The sequence below is a fragment of the Cryptomeria japonica genome, chromosome 2, assembly GCF_030272615.1.
Source record: "Cryptomeria japonica chromosome 2, Sugi_1.0, whole genome shotgun sequence".
NCBI classification, from domain to species: domain Eukaryota; kingdom Viridiplantae; phylum Streptophyta; class Pinopsida; order Cupressales; family Cupressaceae; genus Cryptomeria; species Cryptomeria japonica.
Window position 1 is genome coordinate 92,499,592 of NC_081406.1, and position 22,898 is coordinate 92,522,489.

General features: G+C 35.9%; 1 protein-coding gene across 1 annotated transcript; it reads right to left on the reverse strand.

Moving 5' to 3' along the window:
• Positions 1-11,427: 11,427 nt before the first annotated feature.
• Positions 11,428-16,095, reverse strand: LOC131078802 (pectinesterase). Its single transcript, XM_058016565.2, has 2 exons — positions 14,900-16,095; positions 11,428-12,220 (listed from the first exon to the last, which is right to left on the reverse strand). The coding sequence occupies exons 1-2, from the start codon at positions 15,990-15,992 to the stop codon at positions 11,526-11,528; spliced, it is 1,788 nt and encodes a 595-aa protein (XP_057872548.2). The 5' UTR covers positions 15,993-16,095; the 3' UTR covers positions 11,428-11,525.
• Positions 16,096-22,898: the final 6,803 nt, after the last annotated feature.

Below are 22,898 nucleotides of genomic sequence, written 5' to 3' on the forward strand. Positions count from 1 at the left end.
TTGGAAAATATAAGACAGTGGCCTACATGCTAAAAGATGGAAAAGAAGCAAAAAGGTGTCCTAAGGGGTCATATGGTGTCCTATGACCCCTTAGGACACCATATGACCCCCTAGGACACAATATGGTGTCGTTATGGGTCGTATGGACACCTAAGGGGTCAGATGGTGTCCTATGGGGCCATAGGACACCATATGACCCCTTAGGTGTCGTTATGAGTTGTATGGTGTCGTAAGGGGTCATATGGTGTGTTATGACCCCTTAAGACACCTTATGACCCCTTAGGTATTGTTATGGGTTGTATGGTGTTGTAAGGGGTCATATGGTGTGTTATGACCCCTTAAGACACCATATGACCCCTTAGGACACAATATGATGGGTCATATGGTGTCGTAAGGGGTCATATGGTGTCCTATGACCCTTTAGGACACCATATGACCCCTTAGGACACAATATGGTGTCGTTATAGGTTGTATGGTGTCCTAAGGGGTCATAGGACACCATATAACCCCTTAGGACACAATATGACCCCTAATGACACCTAAGGGGTCATATGGTGTCCTATGACCCATTAAGACACCATATGGTGTTGTTATGGGTTGTATGGTGTCCTAAGGGGTCATATGGTGTCCTATGACCACTTAGGACAAAATATGGTGTCGTTATGGGTCCTATGGTAACCTAAGAGGTCATATGGTGTCGTTAGGACACCATATGACCCCTTAAGTGTCATTAGGGATCATTTTGTGTCCTAAGGGGTCATATGGTGTCCTATGAACCCTTAGGACCTAGAGAGAGGAGGGAGTGAGGAAAAAACCAAGGGAAAGAGGTGAGAGAGGGAATTAGATGGGTGTAAGGATGAAGAGGGAGATAGCTCGAGGGATAGGAGAATAAGGGAATCGTGAGAGCTAGAGAGGGGAGGGACAAAGAAGAGAATGTATCTATTCCACATTTGGCATGCGCCAAATAGGGAGAGTGCCAAATGTGTACATAGAAACCCTCATCTCACCTCTCCCTTCTTTATCTCCCTTCCCTCGTAGTTCCATCCCTCTCTATGAACTAGATCACATTTGGCGCACGCCAAATAGGGCGCTTCCATATTTGGCGAGCGCCAAATGGTCCGCTTTGGGAAACACCAAACCTATGGTTTTGATTTGCCTTGGGCATCCAACCCAAAGGTTTGGACGACCATTTTAGGCTAGAGACGTGTTTTTGACAGAACATTGAAAATTTTGACATATTTTTGGTCGTGCTCTCCGTCAAGTTTGCACGTGTTTCAATGAAGTTAAAAAAAATACCGTGGTAAACTTGAGCTCCCTCTTAGCTATCCAAAAATGTAATTGATTTCAAATTTTTATTTCGTTAAGTCTTTCATCTATAATTTCTTTTGTTAGTGTGTCCGTTTTTTGTCAAAAACCAGCATGCATTATTTTGGGTATAGATTTTTACACGTTCATCAAATTTTGAGAAAAATTACATTTTTAGAAACTAGACTCCATTCTACACAATTTAAAAAAATAGTTTTGATTTTTGATTTGTTTTCAATGATTTTAGGGGGGAGCATGCTCAAATTTCTATTTTTTAGGATGTGTCCACTTCGAAAATTAGTAAAAAATCATATACTCATTAAAAAATTAGCTAAAAATTCTGGCATAAACTACAAGGTGTTAGCTAATTGCTCACCGAAGCAATTTTAAAAATTCAAAAAAAAATTAACATTTTAGGGGTCACAATAGACGCTATGTTATGTTTTTTACATAAAAACAGGACCACTTTTTGTGGCCCCCCTTTTTGAAGCCCTTAATCTCCACCATTTTCAAAAAAAATTAGTAGTTTAGAAAGTAGACTCGAAGCACTCTGATTCTTGTTCTTGTTGCATCTTCAAATTTGGAGTGTAACTATCTTCAATTTGTCGTTGAAGTTTAGACTTTGCTGATTTCAGAAAAAAAAAAGTGGCATCTTAAGACCCCCTTTTGTACCACAACTTGGTGCACATAGAATTGAGACATCAATACATCAATGTTATCCAATCCTAGAATCATATAAAGTTCTATATCCATAATGCATAAAAATAAAGCATCCATAATAGTTCCAACATGAAAATCACTGAAATGCTAGGATGGGTCGGGGTAGGGCCTCACACCCTCCCCCTCTAGGCATGAACCTCCTCCTAGAGTTCATCAAAAAGATGAGGGTACTGTGATCTCATACATGCTGCATCCTCCCATGAAGTTGTAATGTCATCATAGAAATCCCACTGGACCCTAACCTGGTCCAGCTCTCGACCTCGAAGGGCCAACGTCCAGCGAGCTAAAATGCGAATGGGCTCCAAAGCTAGCTGCGCGTCCGACTCCACCTGCAAGGCATCCCAATCTAAAATATGAGACTCATCATAGATATACTTCCTCAAAATTGATACATGAAACATATCGTGGATGCGTGATAGGCTAGGTGGCAAAGCTAGGCGATAAGCAACTGGTCCTATCCTCTCAAGGATCTCAAATGGTCTGACAAAGCGAGGTGTGAGTTTAGAACCCTTTCCATAACAGATTGGACTCTTATGCGGTCGCACTCTCAGGAAAACTCTGCCCCCAACCATGAAGTTCTGGTCTATCCTCTTTGCATCTGCATACTTCTTCTACATATCCTGTGCCTCTCCAAGGCACTATCTAATCAAAATTACCTGTTACTCCATATCATGAACCATCTCAGGACCTACGACCACTCTATCCTCAATACGGTCCCAACTCAAAGATGTCCCGCAAGGTCTACCGTACAAGGCCTGAAAAGGTGGCATCCCCAAAGAAGTGTGATGCCCATTATTATAGGCAAACTCTACTAAGGGAAGGTACTCCACATTTTGGTATCAGAACAAGATTTCCAACACTAGGAACCTTTCTCCATTACGTTTCACTTTAATTATTTAATTAATTAATTTTTTTCTCCAAAATTATTTATTTATTTTGTTTTGTTTTATTTTCTCATAAGGATGCCTCCGACTACGTGACAAGCTCGCAAGCATGGAAGGGGTCCTAGGCGTGCACGTATGGCACACGAAGATGTTGATAGGGAGGAACTGGTTTTGGAAGGGGACCCAGAGGCTCCTCCTGAATGACCGGTTGACTCAAACCAAGACATCTTATTAGCACTTTAGAACCTGATTGGGATAGTACAGGATAGGCTTCCAGCAGTTGACCATCATCCAGAAAACCAGAAATCAGGGAGCCATAGATCAACAGTTAGGGAACGGAGTAGGAGTCCACCTCCTAATCCCTTAGAGGGCCAGGTTGAGCATGAGCCTGAGTCCATTCATCTACTTGGACCACCTCCAGTAGAAGCACCTGTATATATTGAGAGAGCACGTCGTGATCCAAGGGATCTGATCAGAGAGGTTTTGCGCCTCCAGCCACCATCTTTTGGGGGATCTACTGACGGGGTAGAGGCTGAGGCTTGGCTTTTGAGCCTAGATCGGTGCATTGCAATGCGTTCCTATGAAAGCAATTTGAAGGCACGAGTAGAAGTTCACCTTCTGAGAGGAACGATCTCCACATGGTGGAGATAAGAGGAATACAAGTGTGGCCTAGTTGCAGACACCCTCACATGGGAGATCTTTATAGAGAGGTTCAGGGAGAGATACATGTCGGAGCACTTTAGGCAACGCAGGATAGATGAGTTCCATGATCTCCAGCAGAAGGGTCTCTTAGTGACCTAGTATGAGAGTAAGTTCATCAAGCTCCTACCATATGTGGATTACCTGAAGGACGAGAAGCTTGTTGTCAACTATTTTATCAAGGGACTGAATGCCGAGATAGCAGGACCAGTGAGGATGACCACTCTAGGAAGCCTTCGGGTTGTTGTGGAGAAGGCCTTGATAACTGAGGAGATTCAGGTCAAGCCTAAAGACATGAGGGATCGGTTTCAGAACCGAAACCTTGCACCCTAGTCTTTTGGGTTTCAGAAACCCCACTAGAAAGGCAACCATAGGAGTACATCGGGGTCCTTTAAACCCCCTCCTCTGTAGTAGTCACAACAGAATCAAAGGTAGACGCCCCCTTAGGGACAGCAGGGCTTTAAGCCCAAGCAATGGCATTCACAGGGTCCTAGGTGCGACCAGAGAGCACAGGGTACTCATACACCTCTAGTACAGACTCAACACTCCTCCAGGGGTGGGTATAGTGGTTCGAGTAGGATAGGCGGACAATATTTCTCTAGGCCTCAGAGTGTATAGTTTCAGACACGCAGTGCTTGTTTCACATGTGGAGCCATGGGGTAGATGGCGAGAGAGTGTCCGTAGGGGCAGATGGCAGGTAGTCAGAGGATGGTAGCATCAGAGCCTACGGTTGGGGATATGGGCAAGTCCCATAGAGTCTTCGGAGCGGTTGACAACCGCCTAGAAGAGCACGAGGCCACAGTTATTGAGGCTGCAGGTATGATCAGAGGTATCAGTATTTCTATATTGTTTGACTTAGGAGCTACTAACTCCTTTATATCTCCATTGGTTGTGGAGCATTGCGGGCTAGTGGCAATTAGGCAAGGTGTCAGTTGGGAAGTGGAGTTAGCTTCAGGGGCTAGAGTGTTAGTGGATTCAGAGGCTAGGGGATGTCAGCTCCAGATTGGTAATACCACCACCTTAGTAGACCTTAGAGTTACACCACTCAGATCTTATGGTGTCATACTTGGCATGGATTGGCTTTACACCCATAGAGCCAAGATGAATTGTTGCCAGAAAAAGATTGAGTGTGAGGATGATCATGGTTCTCCCATAGTAATCATTGGGATTCAGAGGCTCGTGTCTCTTCATATGATTTCCGCTATACAGCTTAAGCAGAGCATGCAAAAGGGATGCTAGTTGTTTTCTATCACCATCAGTGATAGAGAGGAAGAAAATGAGAAGGAGCCTTCCCTAGACGATCATCCCATCCTTGAGGAGTTTGTAGATGTGTTTCTAGCCGAGCTACTGGGTATGCCACCTAGAAGAGAGATTGACTTCCACATAGATCTTGTACCAGGAGCCGAGCCAGTTTTGAGAGCACCTTATAGGATGACCACAAATGAGCTTAATGAGCTCAAGATATAGCTTGAGGAACTCTTAGAGAAGGTTCACATTCATCCTAGCATCTCCCCTTGGGGTGTACCATTCATCTTCGTGAAGAAGAAGGACGGGTCCCTTCAGTTATGCATGGATTACAGGCAGCTAAACAAAGTGACCATCAAGAACCATTATTGATAATTTTCATATAATTCTAGATGTCTTCATGTCTATAATTATAATTAATTGTTGGTGATGTAATGACATAGTCAAAGTTATAAATTGATTAGATTTTCTAATATGCACACTTCATATTCTTATATTAAGGTATTGATATGTGTAATGAATCAAATATAAGATCGTACATGATAATTTCAATGTTATAATTTGATCTTGTAATAACACCCTTTTATAATATTATATTCGTCTCATCCTTCCATTATATCATAGCATAGATGTCAAAATTGGTACACAACACTCACACATTCAATTTAACATGATTTCAATAAATTTATCAATGATCTAAAGTGGCTATAATATCATTTAATTAAAGAAAAATGCATATACTTAATTATAAAAAATATAAATGAGTATTATGTAAATATTATTGTCATTCAGGTATATTAGATTGTAGGTTTAATAATTTGACTAATTTATGTATAATAATGACAACTTGATAACAATAATGTCATAAATGAATAGTATATTGAATTGATTTCTCTCTCTAAATGTATAGTTTGATGGGGTGCATAGAGACAAAAGACAAGAACAAAAAATAGACAAATGCAAACATTATATTATATTAAATAACATAAACATTACATTCACATCTCCTTATAGCTCTACATAGTTGGACCCATGAAAGAGTGAGAAACAATTCATATTGCATCTTATTTATAGCCAATGATGAAGATAAGGAATAAGTATATAGAAAGGAAACATCTAGAATGTCCACTGTGAAAAATGTCTAGAATTAGAAACATCTAGAATTCAAATCTAGAAACTTCCATCTTAAATGATAGGCTTGATGATTATGCACTGGTAGAAATTACTAATTACCAACACTCCCCCTTAATTTCTACACGAATTCTCATTGCATTCTTAATTTCCTTCACCAATGCTACTGCATAAAAAATCTTCAAATACTAGTGATCGAACCTAGGAAATCTCGTGCTATTGTTGGGATGCTCTTGCCACGAGCTCTGGTTCATTTAGTAACTAGTGCATTGTCGGTTCAAGTGCAAGACACATGTATTTCCTTTGCACCTCCCATAGAGTCACTCTACAGGTGCTCGAGGATCCTAGCAAGCTCTACTAGCCTCAAACATGCTTACACAAATCCAAAATAATTTTTTTCAACAACTGCAGTTGTATTCAAAAAACTCTTCAACTTTGACAAGATTTTTGCGTTAGATATTTTCTCTCGACTGCGACCATCTCTTACTTTTCAGATCTCATGCCTCACGACTTTTATCGGCTTCCACGATTCTCCTTACTTTGCTGGCTTGAGCAAATTTAACGACTTTTAGTGAATTCTTCCGCAACGACCTCCATGGTTGTGGCCTCCTATAATATACATCAATTTCTAGATCTCCTTTATGATGACATCAATCTCACTTTTAATGAACACAATCACTTGTAGGCTGGAACACTCCACTCTTAACCTGACTTCTCCTAGATCTCTAGGAACACAACCATCGGCTTTGATACCACTTTGATGGGGTGGATGGAGATAGAAGACAAGAAAAGAAAATAAACAAATGCAAGCATTATATTATATTAAATAACATAAACATTACATTCACATCTCCTTACAACTCTACAAAGATGGACCCATGAAAGAGTGAGTAACAATTCATATTACAAATTATTTATAGCCAATGGTGAAGATAAGGAAGAAGTATATAGAAAGGAAACATCTAGAATGTCTATTGTGAGAAACATCGAGAATTCAAATTTGGAAACTTCTATCTTAAATTCGAGGCTTGACGATTATGCACTGGTAGAAATTACTAATTACCAACATAGTTACCTTCCTAAGTATATAAATTTGAATGATAAGAGAAAATAGATGTTATTTAAGTCATGTGAACTAAAATATAGATTTTCCTTATATATATATATATATATATAGTTTGTGTATACATATACACATACACATTCATATATGTACATACATGTATATACATATAAATATATACATACATAAATATATGTATACATATATGTTTCTATGTATATATGTATATGTATATACATATAAATATATACATACATAGATATGTATACATATATGTTTGTATGTATATATGTATATGTATATACATCATATGTATATGGATATGGATATGGATATGTATATGCATATATGTTTGTCTTGAATTGTTACAAATTAAATTTCAAAAAGGAAAATGTGTGTTCATGACTACTTGTCACTATTGTATTTAATTGTTATCTTGTCTAAGGAGATCAATGTTTCCCTTACCTAGGACTACTACCTTGGAGGGTACATTCTCACGATTGGTTTCTAGAATGCACTCATTCTTCTATGAATTCTATAAAGATTATGATGTAAGTTCAATAACACACATGTGTAGTGCACACAAAGCATTGTGAAGTGTTCCTACCCCCTTGAAATAAATTGGTCTTACCTTACGTGTTTTCCTTGTTCATTACAACTATTTAGTTTTTCAAAGAATACAACCTTACTAAGTAAAGATTTGATGTTTCATTGCAATTCAAAATTATGTACATAATCCCTCAATTATAGGCATATTCAATATTCTTTTGACATTTTTTTGTTATATACAAGAATTTTATTTAACTAGGTATTAAACAATTCATACGCTTATCAATTTTTTGCCCCTTACTCACACTCTAGCATTAGCATATACGAGGGATAATTGTACATTTGCTGGAGCTTTGGTTTGATAGATTCTATAACTAACTTAATTTTATGTTTAAACTTGGTTGTGTATCTTGTATCATAATTTATCATATTTTTTGAGACATAAAATGTCATTCTGTGTAAATTTTCATAAATTGTTTAATATTTATATCTATATATAATAATAGGTACTAGTTGTTGAATGTTAAAAAAATTAGATTACAATTCCACAATTTTAATTATTTTATCTTCTAAAATATTATCTTTTCTCTAATAAAGTTTAATTTTATTAAGATTAGATTTTAAAATTTTCCCATATAATTGATGTTAATAATGACAACAAATCATGGGATGCAGTTGAAATTCGAAACACTTATCTTTCCATGTATAAAGAGAATTCCAATTTTATATACTTTTTTTTTCTACTCCCATATTTATTGAATTTAGTTAAGAGCTTAAAACAACATTTAGTATAATAATAATGTTAGCTACAACTATGTAGACCTTTAAGAGTTATTTTGATGAATTTATTTATAATATAGATAGGGTGATCTTGAAACTCATAAGTATATCAAGTGAGATATGGAATTTGATGCATATAGTTTATGTTAATCCTATGAGGATCCAGTTAATACTGAGAGGGGGGGTGAATCAGTATTAAGACCAATTGAAACTTTAACTCATAAATAAACTTATCTCAGATCTAAAATCATTTAACAAATAACTCAACTCCTGTAATCAGATCTAATAACCTCTTTATCATATTTTCTTAACATATTTAAACAAATCATTTACCAAAAAATTCACCACCCAAGTAATCATATAAACTTGATCATTTACCAACTCATTAACCTTATCAATAAGATAAAATACTTTCTCAAACAACTTCTTATTAGTATCGGTAACCTCTGATAAAATTCTAATAAAACATCATAAGTGGTGTTTTTGAAATAATACATGAAATGAAATATAAACAAGAACATCACATGAAAAAAATTCCACACATGAACACCATAAGTTTTTGACGTGGAAACCCAAATAGGGAAAAACCACGGTGGAAATTGGTACCCACAAATATTTGTAATCTTTCGAAGTACACCCTGTTAGGAGCTTAGCCCTGTTAGGAGCTTACAATACACCCAGTTAGGAGAAGACCCTATTAGGAGTCACCTGGTTAGGGGATTTGCCTTGCAACCCGGTTAGGAGCTTGATGATCTGTTAGGATCAACCTCGTGAGAGGATTTAACACTCTTTTGAGAGCTGCCCTGTTAGGGGAATTAAATGTTTTAGGCCTATTAGGACCTACCCAGTTAAGGGATTTAACCCGCTGCAACTATTAGGGAACAACAGTGAAATAATGATATGCTACTTGCACTTCTCTACTTGCTTGATCAGATCCAATTATACACAACACTCTGCAAATCTTAAGTAGATCTCACACTTTAATTGGACGGCTTAACACATTCTTTAAGACCACCGACATGATGAACATCAACTGTGTCAACATAAATAGCCATCTCAACTAGGTCAGCCACAAAACCCTTATTACATATTGAATTTACAATTAGATCAGAAGACATCATCATAGATCGTTATACAGATAATTACAACAAATTACAATGCAATGTTAACCGTTGGTTGATCATAACCCATCACGGAAATCCGATCTGTATCCACAAAACACTCTACTATGTGTTTCACTGATTCCCAAGAAAATATTCCTTGAATCGCACCAAAATAGCTACCCAATCTTTCGCGCGGGTTGTGTCGTGTTACCAACTTGATGTAGACTAGTCATAACAAAAATCATTACTGGTTTGAGGATTTAATCACTGGTCCTTAAACCCTACTAAAACCTTAGCAAAAATTCATTAGAAATTTGAAACAAACCTTTCGGTAATCATCACAAGTTTCGGTTCTGGTCACATACACCTTTCCATGATACAAGTTCACCATCCAAACCGCAAATCACCAACCATCGCCAATTGACCGATCCAATCAAAACAACTCTGTTTTACCAGTTAAAGTCCTATTTCATAGGCTTTGGTTCTCTACTGGTAAACCCAGTCTTTCGGTAAACCAAATCACTTAGATGACAAAACAAAACATTAGGAACATCAGTTGACATCAATGACAACACAAATAACTGAATCATGTCATCTATTCATAGAATCTCAATCTCTTCATCACAAACAGACTTATATCCTTTATCGGTGTAGTCATCGAACTTCAAATGCACCACTTGATTTGCATCACTTATGCCAAATGGCAACAGTTTCTTTAAGGAGGATATAATTTCACAAGATTTTTTTTTGACATTTTAAAATATTTTTTATAGATATGATGTTCGTTTACCCCTATCAATTATTTGATGGCATATTTAGGTCATATAACTAATTTAAGCTCTATAATTTTGAACCATGTTTCAAACTTAGGGGATTCACTTAATAAAAAATTGACATAATACATGCTTTCATAGAGTATAAATTAAAGCATTGACATAGAAAATTTAGATGAGTTATGACAAATATATCAATTTATAGAAAGTTTTGAATTAAAAGTACTTGTTCATTTCAATCCCATAATTCTTATTATGCCAACTCAAACAGTGAATCCCCTTAATAACATATATCTCACTTACACTATACATTTTTTTTAAAAATTATAATAAAAGGATTTTAATAATTCTTGGTGATTATTACAGGCAGGATCATGACATTACCAAAATGTGTCCATAATTGATTTTAGGAAACTTGATAGGATGTATTGAACATGCATGACCTAAATGTGACCATTGTTTCCTTTGTTAAATATATGAATTGAGGTTAAGTAGGAGCCTTTAGAATTACGAAATTCTCACATAATATAAAATTGTGTTGTTTAAAAAAAAATGTTTCATTATATTGACAAGATTAACATAATTAAAAAAATTCCTCTAATGTGAATAATGTGTAAAAAATTTGAAATACCTCTTTTAAACAACTTATCTCTTTTTACAAATCCTAATCACTAATACCCACTTATATCACATTAACTAAATTACCCCTTTCCTTTTAATACTAAACCATATTTTAATGATTTAAAAACTCCATATTCATAGTTACTCTAGAGGTTAATCTTTCAAAAGTTCAAGCTTTAATCAAGCTTTCGTTTAGTTATAAAATGGATGGACCGGTCACAATTATGAGGAATGAATCTTCCATGGGTTACATTAGAATCCATTAAATGGTATTTCCCATAAGCCTTTTAGTTCTATTTGAAATGCTTTCTAAATCAACGCTTATCATCTCTTAATATTGAAGGGTAAGGGAAAGCTTGGTGTAAAAAATTTAGTCACAAATATGTTCTTTACATGCATGAACAGATAAATTTCAACACATTCTCTCATTTGGAAAATAATAATGAAATTATTCATTAGAAGTCATCCATCCCTTCTGAAGAACCAAATTGAATTGTCCAGAAAGGAACAAATAAGCCAACCAAAACCTATTATACTCCATACTTGAAATTAGGTCAAACATTAACCTCTGAACATACTATAAAGGTGGCAAATCAAATGAAAGCAAACACTTCTTATAAGTTACGCACACAATTTCTTACGTTGCAGTTAATTATATAAGACCTGAAGAATACTGAACACCTGTAGATGGCAACCACGAATTTCCTTGTATGAATTGACCCACAGTAAACCGGCTTGCTTCCCCCGATGTCGTAATGACATGGTAGCCCCGCCATTTTACTCTATTTGCAGTACGAGAGCCAGGGCCGTCATTCATGTATTCTCCATAATAGAGCGTATCCAATGCAAAGTTTCCGGTCCATTCATACCAGCCGGCAGGATGAATGAAATCACCCAGGTAAGACTGCATTATTACAGTACGAGAATATTGTCTCCATGGCCTTCCCAGAAAAGCCTCGAACGAACTTTTCACGGCAGCAAAGTCAGGGTCTGCTGTCACCTTGCAGTTGTGAATAGAGATGCCGCTGTTCTGATTTGGGTCCACTCTGCTCTGAGCAGTGTACGTTATTTTTTGCTGTGACAACGGCCTACGCGCCAGGATATTACTGTTCTGAAGAACCACTGCCGCATTGCCACAGATGAAGTCTACAGTGCCATGGATGTCACAATCGCGGAAGAATTGGCGAAGGGAGTGGACGTAAAGGGTGTCCTGGAATCCCTTAATACTACACCTGTAGATTGCCGACATATCTGATCCCACGCGAAGGGCCACCGCCTGGTGTTTGGCTGGTCCTGCCGTGTTCTGGAAGGTCATGTCGCGAGCAATGAATCGCGTTCCTCTCACAGCTGCAATGTTCATTCCAAATTATAGGGTTCAGTTTCTTTCGAGCTGTCCCAAGAAGAGATAACTGTATGTTTATTCAATTAATATCACAGCATGAGATTACTCTACGTTTATTCAATTAATATGCCAGTATGAGACGTGAACTTCACTCCTAGATTAGAAGGGGAAAAGAAAATTGAAGTTGGAATTCAAAAAATATCTTCTGAAAATTATGACGTAGGAATTAATAAAGTTTGTGTGTATATATCAAGGCCGTAATTTTCTTTTGAAAAGCTGTCATGGGAGTTACAAGCCACATATTTTGGATTGAAAAATTAGATAAATAGTGATATTAACATATCATTAATAGTTGAGATTGACAATAAACATGAATCTGTCATCCGTTGGCTTTTTGGGGAATTTGAGGTGGCTAGGAAGAAAATCAACAGACATGAGGCCTTTCAAGAGCATCGAGTTGGGAAATGGATGACAAGGACCAGAGAGTTTGGATGGTGGTTGGTAAATTTGTCAAAACGTTTGACAAATGGGAAGGTTTGGAGAAGGTTGTCAAGGGATTCCGTGAAAAAATGAACTAGGGAAATGATACTTAGGATTTGGTGGACGCAATTGAGGCTTTGCATGAAAATCAGGTGTCTATGAAAAGAAAAATGGAGGATATGATTACTCAAAATATGGAGATGACTGAGAAGAACTTTGCTGGTCACCAAGCCATACAAGAAGAAATTGAGAGGAGGCAAGCATAAAAGAGGTGCAATTTGGAGTCCTCCACTACCACTGGGTAGGAGACGTCTATGTCAAAGGTGAAGGCAACCCCATATTCCTTGGCTATCTCCTCGAGGAAAGGATCTACCAAAAGGCTCTCCTTTTTAGAGTAAGCTAAAGATATAAGCCATATAGGAAGTTGGTGATGTCCCCAACCAGGTAAGCCATTGGTTCATGCCTTTTGTGGGGGTGTGTTTTGTTCTATTTTTTAGGTTTGTTAGTTATGCTTTTTTGTAGTCTAGATTTAGTTTGTAGTGTTGGATGCCTGCTGAGTTTTCTTCCTTTTTGGCATTAGGCATCCTGGTCTTTAGCCCTCAGTCCTCATAAGCCCTTGATTTTTGTTGCTAGTTTTTTGTTGTTATGTAAAGGTTAGGGCCTACCCTGATTTAATCTATTCAAAATAATTGAGATTGAAATCAACACAAAAATACAATAGAGCACAAAACATAGTTATACAGTAGCCAACTAAAATTCCCATGATAGCTATTTTTACTTTAACAATTGAAAGCAATTAAAATATTTTAATTTTTAAGATTTTGATGTCTTAAAAATCTTTAATTAATTATTTGATTCAGTTTTATTAATTACAATAATTATTGTTGAAGGAATTATATTTTATTAGTTAAATTGGGTTCTCATAGTGGATACTCAAAATTGAAAGATACCTAAAATTGAATTTCAAAAGAAAAACTAATATAGAATTCTAAATTGTGACTCTTTATCTTTTCTATTGATTTCATATTGATGCTTACATCAACAAAATATTTTTAAATTATTTAACAATATTAATTCATTTTTTAAATTGAAATTAAAAAATTCATAAAGTTTCAATAAATTAATTTTATTGTTAAATTTTAAAAAAATTATTAAGTATCATATAATAATTTTATACAATATATTTCTATTAAGTTTAATATAGATTAGAAAATAATAAAGTATTGTATAGAATGGGGTATATTTATTTCAAATATGTGTAAATTATTAAGAAATGAGACAACAATAATGTGCAAATAGAAGGAATATAGCTATTAGTTATTTATATTTAATCTTAAATAATTAATATATAGTAATATAAATTTAATTAAAATGATTCTATATTATTTGATATCAAATGAATTTATACATGCAAATAATTATCTATTTTTAAGATTATAGTTTATATAAATTATAGAATCAATGTTTAAAATTTATAACATTTGATAAAATAATTAAAAAAATCATTTAAATTTAATTTTAATTAAAAATATAAATAACTTAAAAAAGTTAAAATGAAATAGATTTTATTTTCTTATTTTGGTTGGAATAAATTTCTCTTCTCTTATGAGTCAAATATTTTCTTAATTTTTTTTGGGACAAATGAATGGGACTTATACCTAACAAGACATCTAAGACAAATGGATGGAGAGAGTAAGTGTGTATGTTTATGTCAAATTTGAAAGGCGTTTGGAAAACTTGATCTATTTCGAGAAATATTTAATAATCAAACCTAAATAAAAAATGAAGTTTATATTCCATTGGACTCTCAGAACTTGTATGAATATAAGGAGGTACATTTTCTAACCTGTGTTTCTAACAATATTTATAGTGCTGTTCTACAAAATCTAAAGAGATTACTATAGAAGGGTCAATCTTAAATCACACATTAAGCAACATATTAAACTTAAAAATGAATATTTAACGTTTTTAATTTTAAAAGTGAATATTTAACATTTTTAAATTTAAAAGCAAAACTTAATATGTGTAATTTAAACCACATTAGAATACTTGATTAAGCACAATCTACTGTCGAAGGTTATAGATATTCAAGTTAATTCTACGAGTTCGATTACTTACCAATACAGCGTTGCATTTCTAATTGAAAACAGCGATATCCAATGTGATGAATCCTTTTGCTATTTACAGAGGAAAGGACGACTCACCAACAGTTGCAGAACGATACATTGTGTAGCCATCCTGAACGTTTCGACTACCGGTAACGACGGTCACACCTTTGCCATCTCCAATGAACATGAGATTGTGCTTGCTTTTGGGTATCTCCACGTTCTCCTCATACACCCCTGCTTTTACATGGATCACATATCTCGTCTTGCTCTTCGCAGGAGCTGCATTCACAGCCGCCTGAATGCTACTATGATGCTCGCTCCCATCCCCGGCAACCACAGCGTCAATCCTGATCATACGGGCAGGAGCCCGTAAAACCCGTCGATCTTCCGCCGACATCCACGACGGGAAACCCTCCTCGTCAGATGCAATGAAATGCTCCGACAACAGACGGCGCCGGCGATTGGAAAGCGAATCCGCATGGCCCAGGGCTTGATTTGCTTTGTCAGATAGATTACCAACCATGGCAAGAGAATTGCTCACCAAATTCGACACGTAGCTCAGTGGACCATTCATGTCCTGTTCGAGATTTCCTTTGGAGAGTTGCAAACCCTCGAGGCACGTGTACTGGTTTGTCATGGCCGCACTCAGCAGTGTCTGCATTTCAGCACCGTGTTTTGGCATGGACCAAAATGAAATGTTGTGCAGATGGGATAGCGTGCCATTGAGCTGGTCCAAAGTGTCATCGAACAACTCCATGCAGTCTTGCAGAGCGGTGCGCTGCGTGAAGTCGAGGTCGGGGCGATAAAGACTGCGAACGTGGGCCATCACTTTCTCCACCGCCAAAACGCCCACACTCACAGCAGCATTCACAATCTCCGTGGAACCCGATTGACTGGAAAGCCCGCCAAAACTTAAGATACTGGAGACACACAATTCAGGATGAAGAGTGCTGCTGCACGCCTCTTTCACGGCATCTGACGTCGAATTCCCCCATCCCAAATGATTTGTTCTCACATGATTGTCTCCCTCTTTATCATGCCCATGAACTCCAACTGCGAGGAAGATAACGGCACCGACTATCAATACAGAAGCCAATACGGTACCGAGAATTCTCTTACTACTCTTGCGCCTCGCGGGTTGCTCTGATCTACCATTGAGCTCATCATGGTTTACATTCACCGAGCCCATTGTACTATAAACCACACTACCTCAGAACCTTGAATCAAAACAAAAATACATGGAAAGATAACTTCTCTCCACTTGGCCTAACTGAGATGTCAGGCTTGGGATTGGCTCTACAAGACTGTATGGAAATGTTCGATGGCATGCGGGTTTATATAAGAAACCTCTCTCTATTGAAGAGTACGAAAAATGGCATATGTTGTTTGATAGAGGGGTAAAGTATTTTTCTTTTGGGCATTAAGTCTACCGATTCGGGTTAAAGTTGTATTTCGTTGGGTGATGTGTATTTCTAAAATCAAAAGCAATTCGTTATTCGTCATGGACTTCTTTTTCTAGTGACAATGCCTTGCATGGATTACAATTTGTCGGCAGAAGACATTTGTCGGCAGCAAGTCATAACTCTGGAATCTTCCTTTCTTTGAGAAAAATTGCAAAGCGCAAATTGGTGTTCTTCGTCCACTTATGACGAGTCATGTGTTGCAGGCCAATAGAGAATTAACGTCACACTCAAAATTGTATTGTTAACATCTATCCTAGGGAGAATTGGCGGAAATGGTTCAATTCACTATTCAAGTCGTAGTAGGTAATGATGATAGACTGTTTGGGTGTCGCCATCTTCATATATTCTTAATTGCACTTGTTACAAGTTAACACTAAAGATTCTGATTTACAGAGACCGCATTCCTTTTTCACTCGATCAAACTTTGATTTTTTGGGTTAATTTTAACTTTTCATGCATGGGATTCTTTATCGATTGCCTAAGAAGATGGTAAAGAATATCATGTCACATTGTTGTGATTGGTAGGTTTTGATTTGACAGTCATCTAATAAATGAAACTTTATTTGGATAAAACAAAATATCACTTTGATGATTGCATCTATTTCGTATTTGACTGCTTTACGTTGGGAATTAAATTTTACATGTGGATTATTTTCCGTTTTTGCTTGTCTCGTGACGTGGCCATGGAAAATATATTCCATCTTATTAAAACAAATTGTTAGGGTTTGGTAATATTTTTCCCACGAATTTTGTCCATTTTTCCTCATTGCCGTGGTTGAAAGGATGTATAATCTTAAGGTAAGTCACTTGCTATGGTTTCAATAAGTTTTTATGGTAATATGTATATCAATTTATTTATATGTGCAATGAGGATTACCATTTTTAAGCCGATAGGCTTTTAGTGGGGGAAAGGGTTCGGAATATTGCAAGACATTCCAGCGGCCGCCGGAATGTCTTGCCGGCGGCAGTAATCCTCTGGTGCGTGCGTGGTCTCCGGTGCGTGCGGTCTGTTTCCCAAAGGGCGCTGCCTTTAATGATGTCTTTAATGATTTTGTCCTCAAGGCTGTGCACGAATGACGACGTTCTTTATGCATGTTTGCAACCCTAAAATGTAGTTTGTTTTGTTGTTGTTGCCAATATTTCGCTTTGCAATTTTCGCTCTGGAAATGTTCGCATAGATTGTTGGGTTTTGTCCGAATGTTTGCCTCTGCAATTTTCGCTCTGGAAATGTTCGCATAGATTGTTGGGTTTGCTTCGAATATTTCGGTCTACAATTTTCTCTCTGCAAATGTTCGCATAGATTGTTGGGTAATGTTCTCATTTTCACTGTTTTGTGAGTATTTTACTGGGCTTGCTTCTGAGGTTGACACCGTTAATGGTTTGAAGTTGGAAGGTAAGGTTCTGTTTTTTTTAAATCTGCATTTCGCTCTGCAAATGTTCGCTCTGCAATTTTCGCTCTGGAAATGTTGGCATAGATTGTTGGGTTTTGTTCTCGTTTTTACTGTTTTAGTGGTTACGTTTGCTTCGCATTCTGAGTATTTTGCTGGGCTTCCTTCTGATCTTGACACCGTTAATGGTTTAAAGTTGCAAGTTTTGTTTATAGCCTCTTTATTTCTTGCTTCCGTGTGCTTGCAGGGTTGCTCCTTTGTTTGTGTTGCTTAACTGTTTGTGGGTGTCGCTCCTTCGAGTTTGCAAGCAATTTTACAGGTTGTTCTGTGAGTTCCAGGCCATGAAAGCTTTGAATTAGCAAGGTAGTTTTTTGTATTATTTTTCCCTTTTGTGTGCTTGCAGAATTGTCGGTTTGTTTATGTTCTTTAAATGTTCGTGGGCGTGGCTACTTGCACTTTCAAAGCCATTTTCAAGGCTGGTTTGTGACTTTCACGGCGTACTTGCTTTGAATTTGCAAGGTAAGTTCTGCCATTTGTTTTATTCTTGTAAGCCTTATTTCGCTCTGCAAATTTTCACATGCGTTTGTATATAGTGGTGTAGTTAGGTTTTGTTTTGGTTGTGCCTGTTTTATTCCGCTCCTTTATGAGCTTTATGCCTTGAATGCTTTGATGTGCTTGCAGGGTTGTTTGTTTGTTTATGTTATTTAACTGTTTGTGGTCGTGACTATTGAAATTGCAAGGTAAGTTCCCGTTTTATTTAGATTCTTTATGGGCCCTTTGAATCCTAAATTCTAATTGGTTTTGTTGTTGTCGGCAATGTTTCAGTCTTCAAATATTCGCATAAGGTTGCATATAGTCGTCGGCCGTGAATCGTTTGAATTGTTAAGGTAAGCATTGATTTTATTAAATTCTTTTTGGGTTTTGTAATGCTTTTTTATTATAGTCTTCTTATTTCCTCCTTGCCTCTGCTTGCAGGGGTGTTACTTTGTCTATGTTATTTAACTATTTGTGGCCGTGACTACTGCCAGTTTGCTAGGCAATTTCACATTGCTTTCGATATAGTTGTTGCATTAGGTTTTGTTGTCGCTTTGAGTGAATGGTTTGAATTTGCAAGGTGAGCTCTGCTTTTAGTTAGATTCTTTTTTTTTTTTGTATTGCATTTTTCTAGACTCTGCTTATTTCCCAGTTTTATTGTCACTCTGAGTGAATGGTTTGAATTTGCAAGGTAAGTTCTATAGATTCTTTTTTGTTTTGTAATGGATTTTTCTATAGTCTGGTTATTTCTCGATTTCGTGTAGTAGGGTTTTACTTCGGTTTTGCTATTTGCAGATATTTATTCATTTAATTTTTTTACTTTGTTTTAATCTTTTCATCTCTGATGATGTGCACCAATGCGGAGTGTTTTATTGGGCTTGTTTCTGAGCTTGTTGGCGTTAATGGTTTTACATTTCCAGGTACTTGTTTATTTTGTTTTTAAACTTTTCAAAATTTGTAATGCATTGTTTCATACCATCCTTATTTTTGGGTATGCTGTGCTTGCAGGATTGTTACTTTGGTTATGTTATTTAAATCTTTGTGGACGTGATTACTTTCAGTCTCCATCGTCTCTATTCACTTTGAGAGGTATTTAGCTTTTCACCATTCTGTTACTAATGAAATTCTGGCCTATGTTAGAAGTGTTTTAGTTTGCTGCTTAGAACCCTAAAATCTAATTTGTTTTGTTGTTGTCAAGAATGTTTTGCTGTGCTCATCTCCATGCATGTGGTCTGTTTCTCAAACAATGCTGTCTTTAATGATTTTACTCCCAAGGCTGTGCATGGTTGTCAACGTTCTTTATGTGTGCAGAGATTATGAAATTGTTACAGTATATATATATATATATATATATATATATATATATATATATATCTGTGTGTGTGTGTGTGTGTGTGTGTGTGTGTGTGTATACACTTTTATTAAATCTCTGTTTGTATATGTACATAGGGTGCTCTATGTTGTAGTGTGAAAGTAGTCACGTCCACAAATAGTTAAATAACATAAACAAAGTAGCAAGCCTACAAGTACTTTGGTTATGTTATTAAAGTGTTTGTTCTATTTTAATAGCTTAAAGAATATTTTGTTGTGGCCATCTCCATGCATGTGCTCTGTTTCTCAAACAACGCTGTCTTTAATGATTTTGTTCCCAAGGCTGTGCATGATTGTCAATGTTCTTTATGTGTGCAAAGATTGACAAATTGTTAGAGTATATATATATATATATGTGCGTACAGACATGTACGTATATATATACATGTGTATATACACTTTTATTAAATCTCTGTTTGAATAGCTCTATTGTAAACTGTCTAAGATTTGTTGATATAAGACTACACTGTAGTCTAAATGTAGTCATGTCCACAAACAGTTAAAAAACATAAACAAAGTGTATATATATATATATTTTAGAACACATTCAAGTACTGATATATGTATATGTGCATACACATGTATACATGTATATCAATACACACATGTACACATATATATATGCATGTATGTACATACAACCATCTGCGTATGTATATATACATAGGGTACTCTATGTTGCACTCTGAAAGTAGTCACCTCCACAAATAGTTGCATAACATAAACAAAGTAGCAAGCCTACAAGTACTTTGGTTATGTTATTAAAGTGTTTGTTCTATAGTCTAAATGTAGTGACGTGCACAAACAGTTAAAAAACATAAACAAAGTATATATATATATATATTAGAACACATTGAAGTACTGATATATGTATATGTGCATACACATGTGTACATATATATACATACATGTATGTGTACGCATGTATACATGTATATCAATACACACATGTATGCATATATATATGCATGTATGTACATATAGGCATGTGCGTATGTATATGTACATACGGTACCCTATGTTGTAATCTAAAAGTAGTCACGTCCACAAATAGTTAAATAACATAAACAAAGTAGCAAGCTTGCAAGCATAAAGGAATTTTTACAGTCTGAATACTTCTATATAAATCTATATATATATACATGTATGTATGCCTATACAAATGCAATTATATATATACATGTTCAAATATATAAACATGATGTGCATATACATATCAATTTATCTTACTGAATAAAAACCTTCGTGTGCACAGAGCAGTAAATACTCATACCTAAACTTGCAAGCAGACGAAAGAAGGAAATAGGTAGACCATAAAAAAATTGCATTACAAAACAAAAAAGACTTTAAATAAAAACCAAACTTACCATCCAAATTCAAACCATTCATGGCATGAACCTCATGAAGAAACCATATAAAACTATCATATCCACAACAAAACCTAACTCCATAACTATATACTGCCTTATACGAACATTTGCACAGTGAAATATTGTCCACAACAATTAAACTTGAAGTAGGCATAGCCACAAATAGTTAAACAACATAAACAAACCTAAATAACATAAACAAACAAACAATCCTGCAACAACATCAAAGCATTGAAGTCGTGCAGGTCATAAAGGAGTTGAATAAAACTGGCACAACCAGAAGAAACCTTAACTGCACCTCTATATACAAATCCATGTGAAAAATTAGCAGACTGAAATAAAGCTTACAACAATAAAACATATTACATTTTATGGTTGCAACCGGTGGAACTTAAATTGCAAATTCAATTCATGCAGACCGTGAAACTCACAAAACAGCCTGAAAAATGCCTTCCAAATTGCAAGTAGGCATGTCCACAAACAATTAAACAACAGAGAGAACAACCTTGAAAATTGCTTCCAAACTAGAAGTAGTGACACCCACAAATAGTTAGTGAACAGAAAGAAAGCAGCAAGCCTGCAAGCACACGGAAGGAGAAACTAAACAAGCTATAAAAAAAATGCAATACAAAACAAAGACATATTTAAATAAACTGAAACCTTACCTTGCAATTTCAAACCATTAACAGTGTCAAACTCACAAGGAAGCCCAATAAAATAGTCACAACGAGAACCAAATGTAACCACCAAAATAATCAGAATGAGAACAAAACCCAACAATCTATGCGAACATTTCCAAAGCGAAAATTGCAGAGCGAAATATTGGCAACAACAATAAAAGAAATTCCATTTTAAGGTTGCAAAGAGCCATAAAGAACGTTGACAGTCATGCATAGCCTTGAGGACAAAATCATTAAAAACATCATTAAAGACAACATCCCTTGAGAAACAAAGCATAAAACAGTCACAAAGAGAACAAAAGGTAATAACCTTATGTGGAAATTTCCACACCAAAAAATGCAAAGCAAAATATTGTTGACAACAACAAAACAAATTAGATTTTAAGGTTGCAAGCAGCCATAAAGAATGTCAACATTCATGCACAACCTTGAGATGAAATCATTAAAGACAACATCGCTTTGGCAACAAAGCCCACGCACACAGATGACCACAAGACAACATTGGTTGACAAAATATTTGCCCAGCGTAACGCAAATCAAATAACTAACTCTGTGCACATGAAGGCTTTTAGTCTCAAAGATAAATATAGATATATATGTATATATATCAAATGTATATGCACACATCTATGTACACTAATATACACATGTATACTTGTATATATACACATGGATATATATACACACATACTCTAAAATAAATGCAACTAAACCCTTCTTTCACAGAGTGAAAGCTTTGTAAGTTGAGTCATTAGACAATTTACAAAACTTAATGTATTGCCCTAATTATTACAAGTTTTTAGAGTTTGTTAATAGTAAATTCATCATGATTCACAAAAAAAAATGTGATCTACTTAAAGATTTGCTGTATTATTCTTGTATGTTCACTTTTTTTAGTAATGCATTTCCAATCTATCATTCAAACAGAAAACAACCACACTAACACAATTAAATTTCAACAATGGATACGAGTTTGAAAGCAACAGAGGACATCAACAATGTAATTGAAAGCATGTTGCAAGAAAGCAACAAGTTAAAGAGTAATCTCAGAAAGATCATTGCCCACTATGAACATAAATCACCAAAGCAAACAACAATCAACCTCTCTACATCTTCTAGTGCTGTAACAACCATACATAGTATTGAAGTAACACCTTTTCCAATACCAAGTACTGAACAATTACTTGATCCAACAGTTATTTTCACATTGGGAGACAAACTATTTAAATGGAGTGATAATGACCTCGGATGGGCTGCTTGGGTTGATCCTATGTTGTTGAAATTATTCA